Genomic DNA, 8990 nt, shown 5'->3' on the forward strand with positions numbered 1-8990 from the left:
GTCATTCGTGATTCGGCCTTTCGCGATTCGGTCATTCGTGATTCGGCCTTCTGTGACTGTTGTTGGAATTCGGCCATTAGGATTTCGGCCATTCGTGATTCGGCCATTTGTGTTTCGGCCATTCGTGATTCGGCCATTTGTGTTTCGGCCATTTGGTTCCAGCCCAACCCGTGGGGTGATGCATACAGGGTCCTAATGGCAAAGACCAAGGGCGTGATAGCGCCCGCAGAGCGATCGCCTGAGATGCTGGAGCGGATCATCGAGGGCCTCTTTCCGCGCCACGAGCCAAGACCCTGGCCTCAGGCCGCTGAGTCGTCCCACGGCCGACGTTCCAGTATCTCAGACCATAGCGTAGGATGGTCGGCTTCCGTGCCGAACATCCAAAGTAACGTGGGCGACGGCGGTTTAGAGGTCGGGAAGGAAGCAACGGTTACGAACGAGGAACTCATTGAGATCGCTAAATCCCTAAAGGTGAGCAAGGCACCGGGACCTGACGGAATCCCGAATATAGCCATTAAAGCGGCTATTCTGGAGGCTCTCGAATTATTCGGGGCAGCAATGAGTAGATGCCTGGAAGCTGGCCACTTCCCGGACAAATGGAAGCGACAGAACCTGGTCCTATTGCCGAAGCCGGGAAAACCTCCTGGTGTCCCCGTCCCCGGTTCCATACTGGGCCCGGTGTTGTGGAACGTCATGTATGACGAGGTGTTGAAGCTAAAGTTCCCGAGAGGGGTGGTGATTGTCGGTTTTGCGGATGACATCACCTTGGAAGTCTATGCTGAATCTATCAGAGAGGTAGAGTTGACGGCTGCCCACTCTATAAGCATTGTTGAAGATTGGATGCGATCCAGGAAACTGGACCTAGCGCATCATAAAACGGAGGTTATCGTGGTGAACAACCGCAAGTCGATGCAGCAAGCAAAGATCAGCATCGGGGATTACACTATTTCGTCAACGCGGTCCTTAAAGCTTCTGGGAGTTATGGTCGACGATAAGCTCAAGTTCGGGAGCCACGTCGACTGTGCTTGCAAGAAGGCTTCCACAGCTATCTCGGCATTGTCTTGTACTATATGATGTCTAATAGCTCTGCGGTATATGGCAGTAAGCGAAGGCTATTAGCCAACGTGGTCCAGTGCATACTCAGGTATGGCGGGCCGGTGTGGACATCGGCGTTAGGTACCAAAAGTTATCTATCCAAGCTGGAAAGCACCTATCGTCTCATGTACTTAAGAGTGGCGAGTGCGTATCGCACAGTTTCACATGACGCAATCTGCGTCTTAGCGGGTATGATGCCTATTGGTATCATCATCAGCGAGGACGTAGAGTGCTTCAACCTACGTGGAACTAGAGGCATACGGAGTACCACAAGATCGGCCTCGATGACCGCATGGCAGCGGGCATGGTCTAATTCCACAAAAGGTCGGTGGACACATCGACTTATCCCGGAACTATCCGGGTGGGTCAACAGGCGCCACGGCGAAGTCAACTTCCAGCTTACACAAATTCCGTCGGGACATGGTTGTTACAGACAGTATCTGCACAAGGTTGGGCATGCGGAGTTCCCCGCGTGTCCCGAATGCGTGGAAGTTAAGGAAACTGCAGAACATGCTTTCTTCATATGCCCTCGTTTCGCGGGCGTGAGAAGCAACATGCAGGCAGTGAGCGGGCAGGACACTACTCCGGATAACTTAATCCAAAGGATGTGTTCTAGCTCGGACGTCTGGGGAGCGGTCAATGCGGCTGCTACCCAGATCATACTTGAGCTACAAAACCGCTGGAAAGCCGATCAACGGCGAATAAACAGCCTAACTACCATAGTCCAGTAGTTATCTAAGAGTGTACATTAAGCACAATAGCCCCTCCCTGAAGTAATACCGATAAGGTGGTGCCAGGGAGGATTGAGGCTGGAGACTCGAGTAGGGTTTTAGTGGGTCTGGATTCTCACGCCCCAGTAGGGGGGGTCGGGATACCAAACCCGACTCCCTGAGTTGTCTTCTCAGGTGTCTGATAGCAGATTTCCCTACTCGTTAATAAAAAAAGGGTATTCACAAAAATCATCATTTTAGTCTAAAGACTACAGAAAAAATTAAAAAGTTTGAATCGCCGAATCGTTCCGGTGTTAATAGTACTGATAGCAAACGTTAGATACTCCTATGAATATTGTAGAATAATATTGGGTTGAAACAATTTGTTTATAAAACGTTGAAAATATCTTGTTTTCTAAATTCTCGCCAACGAGCTAGTTTTTCATATTTTTTGAGAGCTAAATAATTTTTTATTGTTACTTTTGAAAAATTCTAAATATTATAATTTGATTTCTTTTATAAATAAAGTTTCAATAATAAGACGAAGATGAATGGAGCATTATTTCAACTGCAAGGAAACGGATATTCGCAGTTTTTCAGATTATTATCTTGCTAACAAATTTGTTTCGAGTAACCAGGAGAGAAACAAACATAGTTACCCTTGTAAAAAACAGATCTTGCCATTAGGCCGCAGGAAATATAAGTATGCTTCGAGGGAACCGTAAAAAGATAAAAATTTGCGGGAAAGCAACAGAAATGAAGGATAAGAGCATCGTAGATTAGAAGGGGAAATTAACATCCCTTAAGAAACATATTGTAATTAAATTAGTAACATGTTAACTAATTGCTGATTACTGTTAATGAATATCGGCACCAACTTTTCAAAAGGGCCAATCTGCAAAATGTAAACAAACCGAGTGAGGGTTATTTTCTGCTGGAATAGGATAGGGAAAGAAACCCTCACTCGGTTTGTTTACATTTTGCAGACTGGCCCTTTCGAGTAGTTGGTGCCGATATATCTTAAAATGTATTCATTCTTAATAGTGAGCTATCAAAATAACTTAAAGGTCGGTGCTTTATATTGCATGTCCAACCATTGGACAATAAGTGTCCAACTATAGGACAATACGGGTTCAGAAGTGTTCAGCGATTGGGCATTCAAGCGTTGTCAAAAAATCGCATATTTTTCCACGAAAAGCTTTTTTATTTCGTAAAAATGGCCATGTAATGTGAACATATTTTATACGTGATTCAGATTTTCATGTTTCTGTCTATTTGTAATTATTTGTTTAGAAAATATCATTAAAACTAAAAACACAGGGGCTTAGCTGTGCGATCATTGGCAAATTATCCTGGTAGAATTAAATTGGATTAGTGTTCTTTTTATTATTCATTATCCAGGAGTGAAACATTCCCCAGAATGGAATGATGGAATTAAACGTATAAGATGCCTGACTGCAAAACGGAAACTCGCGTAAAATATCGCCAATGTACTAATTCACTTGTGTGTCCTTGCTCACCTTGAATGTTTCTACGATTTCCATCATTCAACTGTATGGAATTGTCCAATTTTTTATTTTGATGAAATATCTTATGTTCTTTGCGTAACAATAATCCAGAAAAATAATACAGAGTTCGAAAATTGAGTTGTTTAACTTAATAGCGTTTCACGATTTTTCAACACTCAGAAAATTCGAAAAATTCTGATAAAAAATCCAAGATGCATAAAAATTTCAGTAGAAACTCATTATAACTAGTTTCATAAATACTAGCACTGTTATAGATGTTCTGAAACAGATGTCGCGTGAAACCATACGTCCCAGTGCCGTGTGAATAGTGCGCCATTGCTATACAAATAGCTATTGTGTCCATTGTGAGCAAGAAAAACGTGGTTTCGTCTAAGCCTCATAAGCACGCGGAAATACCATCGTTGAGATTTCTAGATCGTGTCTCGGATCTAGGATTAAAGTGAAGTTTTGTGAAAATTCTGCCGGTTGTACCAGTACGCACAAGACCGTGTTCAAATCGTTAAACCGAAACTATATGCGGAAGGTGATACCTGTCGGATGTGCTAAATCATTTGCTGCTGTTGCTGTCGTCGGAATCTGCTACTGCTGTTGCTGTCGTCGGAATCTGTTGCTGCTGTTGCTGTCGTCGAGAAATCATCGAGGCCTATTACTACTACAGATCGTGCTGGAACCATTGCCATCGTACAGGCCAAAATCACCTGTGTACCAGATTTGTGCTGCATCAGTGCCGTCTCTACGTAATTCTTCGAGCCGGGATTAGTTTTCTATTCAGCTACTAATACACCGTAGCTTGAGTTGAGGTTAAGTACGGTGCGACCAGGTGAGTGATCTTCTGTCATGAATAGTTCCACGAGAGGCCTCAGGACGAGGCAGCAAAAGGCAAGGCAACTTAAGCAGCTTAATGCTAAACGTATCAGCATTCTTGGAACTGCTCACCTTATTGAGGAATTCAATGAAAATTATGATCCATCCCGAGCTGCAGAAGTGCCATTCCGTCTGGAAAAATTAGATCACCTTTGAGAAGAATTTGAGCTCGTTGAAACAGAACTCGATGTGCTGCGCACTGATGAGCCCGAGTTCAATCAAGAGCGTGCAGAATTTCAAACAATGTATTATCAATTGAAAGGTTCGTTATCGGCCAAACTGCCTGTAGCTCCTGTAGTGCCCTCGCCTGTTCCCGAACTTGTGCCTCAAAATTCACGTGCTACCTCTAACCATTCTACATCTGAACAACGATTGAAGTGTGCTGCTTACAAACAGGCACATTATCTATTCCAATGTGAAATTTTTCGGGGAAAAACCCCCCAGCAACGCTTTAAGCTGGTAAAAAAGAACAATTTATGCATTAACTGCATCAAGTCGACCCATTTTTCCAAACACTGCACCAGTGGGCCCTGCAAATATTGCCAAAAAAGACACCATACTTTGCTTCACCTTCAACCATCTACCGCTTTGTGCACGTCAAGCGCTCCGGCAAGCTACCACCAGGACCAAGCTACATTGTGTAAGGTCCAGCCATGCGTTCATAATCTGCCGTCACACTCGTCCCGCGAATCGCTTATCAGTGACATCGCTGTCGCTTCGGTCAATCCGTCGGTTTCGTTCGTACCGCCTCCGGTTTCAGCGCCTCCCTGCATTTCGCGCGGTATAGTCTCATTTCCATGTTAAACAGTTGTAAGTGATTCCACTGTGCTCTTGTTTACGGCACTAGTGCTAGTGAAAGACAAATTCAAAACGTCAAAAGGTAAACGTGCCGGTGAGTGGAATTGGCCAAGCCATCGTTAACGTTCGATACACATGTGCAATCACGTTTTCATCTCGTTTTGAAACGGATAACTTTGCAATGGAATGTCTAGTTCTGCCAAAGCTCGCTGTTCATCTGCCGACTAGCACCGTTGACATTAGTGACTGGAGGATTCCTGAACATTTACCTCTGGCGAATCCTCAGTTCAATGTAAGCCACGGCATTGACCTTATCATCGGAGCCGAGTTATTTCCATTCTTCTTTCAAGCAGAGCAACTCACATTGGCAGACAATTTGCCTATGTTTTACAAAACATCGTTAGGCTATCTCATAGCTGGTACAGTTCCAACAAATGCCGTGACACCCACAGCATGTCTGGTATCTACACTGGATTCCTTAGACGCTCAAGTGAAGAAATTTTGGCAAGTCGAAGACTTCGATCAAGGGAAGGCTCTCACTCCTGACGAGCTACATTGCGAAAATCATTTCCAAACTACTCACAGCCGTACTCAAAGCGTGCGCTACATCGTGCGGTTGCCGATTCGCAGTGAGATACTACAAAAGATCGGTGATTCCTGGCCCGTTGCCGCCCGCCGATTTACTGCTTTAGAAAGACGATTGCAAACGAACGAATGCTTGAAAACAAGTTACACTCAATTCATGAACGAATATGAAGAGCTTGGCCACATGAAAGAGATGAAGACTCGCGTCGCGTTGCCCCAGTTTTTTCTGCCCCATCACGCCAATCATCGACCCGACTCGACAACCACAAAAATAAGAGTCGTGTTCGACGGTTCATGTAAAGACAGTAACGGTATTGCGCTAAACGATCTACTCTTTACTGGACAGTACAGCCAGCTTTATTATCCATTATTATCAATTTTCGTATACACCGCTACGTCATGACGGCGGACATTGAAAAAATGTACCGCCAAATCATGGTTCATCAAGATGATCGCCAATTCCAACAAATTTTGTGGCGGAATGATGCGTCAGAACCTTTGAAGGCCTTCCAGTTGAACACCATAACGTACGGAACCTCGTGTGCACCATTCCTTGCCACGAGAGTCTTAAACCAACTAGCCGATGACGATGGAAAGGAGTATCCGCTAGCCTCACAGGCAGTAAAGCGAGACTTTTATGACGACGATCTTCTCACCGGCGCGAACAGCATCGAAGACATGAAAGAAATTGCGAGGCAGCTCATCGAATTGTTGGATGGTGCTGGATTTTCTCTACGAAAATGGAGTTCCAATGATACTGCGTGCATTATAGATATTCCAGAGGAACACTGGGAAAGGCAACCGCAACTCGAACTGGATCGTTCGCCATCAATTAAAACGCTCGGACTCCTCTGGTTTCCAACTGCGGATGTGTTTGGGTTCAACATTCCGCAATTATCCACAATTGAAAAGGTAACCAAAAGAGTAGTATTGTCCGAAATTTCACAACTGTTTGACCCGCTGGGTCTTGTTGGACCGATTGTTATAAGCGCTAAAATGTTTATACAACGGTTGTGGCTGGAAGATCTCCAGTGGGATGACGAATTGCCCGAAGAGTTACGATCCTGGTGGCTATCCTTTAGAGTGTCTATCGATGTGCTGCAGGAAATTCGTGTTCCTCGTTGGGTATTAGGCACTGGTATAATCGACTACCAACTTCATTGTTTTGTTGACGCCTCAGAGAAAGGATATGGAGCTTGGCTTTACGTCGTTGCAAGCGATTCAAATGGTCCAAAATTCAGTAATTTACTCATCGCCAAATCTCGTGTTTCTCCAAAAAGTGGCGAAACTATGCCACGGTTAGAGCTTTGCGCTGCCCGTCTGGGATGTCAATTGATAGATACGATTCTTCAGACGACCACATTCGCTGGAACCAATTTTGTGGTCCGATTCAACCATTGTTCTGCACTGGATTCGCTCACCCCCGTCGAAGTGGAAGATATTCGTATCCAACCGTATTGCCGAGATTCATCGACTTACCCAAGACTCCCAGTGGCGGTATGGTCCTACAGCACTCAATCCTGCCGACTGCTTATCGAGAGGACTCCAGCCCGATGAACTTCAACATAATACTCTTTGGTGGCACGGGCCACCGTTTCTGCTTCTCGACCGTGAACACTGGCCTAAGCAAACTACTACGCTTTCATCGATGGCATCGGAACAATTAACTTTGGAGCGTAAGGCAACCACTGTGTTAGCAGCGTTCACTACTGAATAAGTGCTTAATAGAAAAATTCTCGAACCTGGCTCGCTTACTCAAGGTTACTTCGTACTGTCGCCGATTCTTGCGTAACTGTAAATCGACTACGGAAAACAGACTTACCGGTGCTCTATCGCCGAACGAATATGATGAGGCGCTCAAATCGTTAGTTCGTGTTGTTCAACGAGCGTCCTTTCCCAGTGAAATTCATTATCTCGAGGGGAAAGGTCATGGTGAAACCTCTCTCAAGAAAGCCAATCTCAAGTCACCACTCAACAGTTACGACCTCATGCTCGACCCACAAGGGACATTGCGGATTCAAGGCAGGTTAGCCAATCTCTCTGGAAGCTTCGATACTCGGTTTCCAATGGTACTACCGTATGATCATCACTTTTCTCGGTTGATTGCTAGATCCATCCATCATCAAACACTACACACTGGACCTGCACAATTACTGTCAATCATTCGCCAGCGATTCTGGCCTGTACGTGGAAGAGAACTCGCACGTAGAACAGTGCACCAATGTTTGACATGCTCCCGTTGGCGTCCTCATCCATGTGACCAATACATGGCTCCATTACCAGCTGCACGCATTACTCCATCGAAGGTCTTTGAACAAACAGGGCTAGACTATTGTGGGCCGTTTCTCGTTCGACCGCTCGCAGGTCGAGGCGCATCGGTAAAAGTCTGGGTCGCCGTGTACGTATGTTTCGCCGTTAAAGCCGTAGCGCTGGACATCGTCGACGGGTTATCAGCAGCTGCGTGCGTCAATTCGCTTAGACGCTTCGTGAGTCGTGTCGGACGCGTTCGAATCATACATTGCGACAACAGCACATCGTTCGTAGGCGCCGCGCGCGAGTTACGGAAGATGCGACGACAGTATCGAGAGCAGTTTACATCAAATTCTTGGGCCAATGAATGCCTGCAACGTGGAATCGAGTTCCAGTTCATTCCGCCACGGGCACCGCATTTCGGCGGTTTATGGGAGGCTGCAGTTAAGAAATTTAAATATCACCTCATTCGCATCATGAAAACGACGCCGTACCGTTTAGATGATTTCCGCGCAGCCATTGCCCAAGCTGAAAGCATCATTAACTCCCGCCCGTTGACTCCACTATCGAACGATCCTAGTGACCTCTCCGTCCTCACTCCTGGGCACTTTTTAATTGGAGAGTCACCGTTCCAACTTCCCGAGCAGGACTATCAACAAAAGCCACTCAATCGCCTTTCTCGCTTTCAGGCAACCCAACGTGCCATAACTAACTTTGCTGTCGGGACGATGGTCGTCATAAAAACGGACTGCGTACCACCAAAACGGTGGCCACTAGGACGAGTGGTTACTGTCTACCCTGGGGCTGATGGCATCACCCGAGTCGTAGATGTACGCACGCAGAATGGAACCCGACGTCGTGCAACGTCAGAACTTTGCATTTTGCCCATCGAAAATTGTGCTGCAGAATATACAGCTATCCTCAAACAACCAGTTTAACTTTGAATGCTACGCTTCAACGGGGCCCAGGATGTTGCGTTCCTCGAAATTAAATTTGAACCTAATAATCTAAACATGCAAAAAATTAAAAGAATTAATCTAAATCCTAAATCCTAATAATTATTCTACTTAAAACTACATAAATGCATACCGCTTATATACCTTACTCATTATAAATATATATACATTGTATTCCAATCAATCTTACACTCAATATAATA

The 8990-nt window shown here is 45.3% G+C and overlaps 3 protein-coding genes across 3 annotated transcripts; all 3 read left to right on the forward strand.

Annotated features, from left to right (window-relative positions):
• Positions 1 to 5177: 5177 nt before the first annotated feature.
• Positions 5178 to 5984, forward strand: LOC128735926 (uncharacterized). The gene has a single exon (XM_053830407.1). The coding sequence runs from the start codon at positions 5178 to 5180 to the stop codon at positions 5982 to 5984; it is 807 nt and encodes a 268-aa protein (XP_053686382.1).
• On the forward strand, positions 5981 to 7138 carry LOC128735927 (uncharacterized). Its single transcript, XM_053830408.1, has one exon. The coding sequence runs from the start codon at positions 5981 to 5983 to the stop codon at positions 7136 to 7138; it is 1158 nt and encodes a 385-aa protein (XP_053686383.1).
• A 710-nt stretch (positions 7139 to 7848) lies between these two features.
• Positions 7849 to 8769, forward strand: LOC128735928 (uncharacterized). Its single transcript, XM_053830409.1, has one exon. It carries the CDS (start codon positions 7849 to 7851, stop codon positions 8767 to 8769), a length of 921 nt encoding a protein of 306 aa, XP_053686384.1.
• Positions 8770 to 8990: the final 221 nt, after the last annotated feature.

This window comes from Sabethes cyaneus, chromosome 2 (assembly GCF_943734655.1).
Source record: "Sabethes cyaneus chromosome 2, idSabCyanKW18_F2, whole genome shotgun sequence".
Classification (NCBI taxonomy): domain Eukaryota; kingdom Metazoa; phylum Arthropoda; class Insecta; order Diptera; family Culicidae; genus Sabethes; species Sabethes cyaneus.

Bases quoted from the DNA above. Each gene is read 5' to 3' on its own strand.
- LOC128735926 (XM_053830407.1), top strand. From the start codon at position 5,178: ATGGAATGTCTAGTTCTGCCAAAGCTCGCTGTTCATCTGCCGACTAGC.
- LOC128735928 (XM_053830409.1), top strand. From the start codon at position 7,849: ATGGCTCCATTACCAGCTGCACGCATTACTCCATCGAAGGTCTTTGAA.
- LOC128735927 (XM_053830408.1), top strand. From the start codon at position 5,981: ATGACGGCGGACATTGAAAAAATGTACCGCCAAATCATGGTTCATCAA.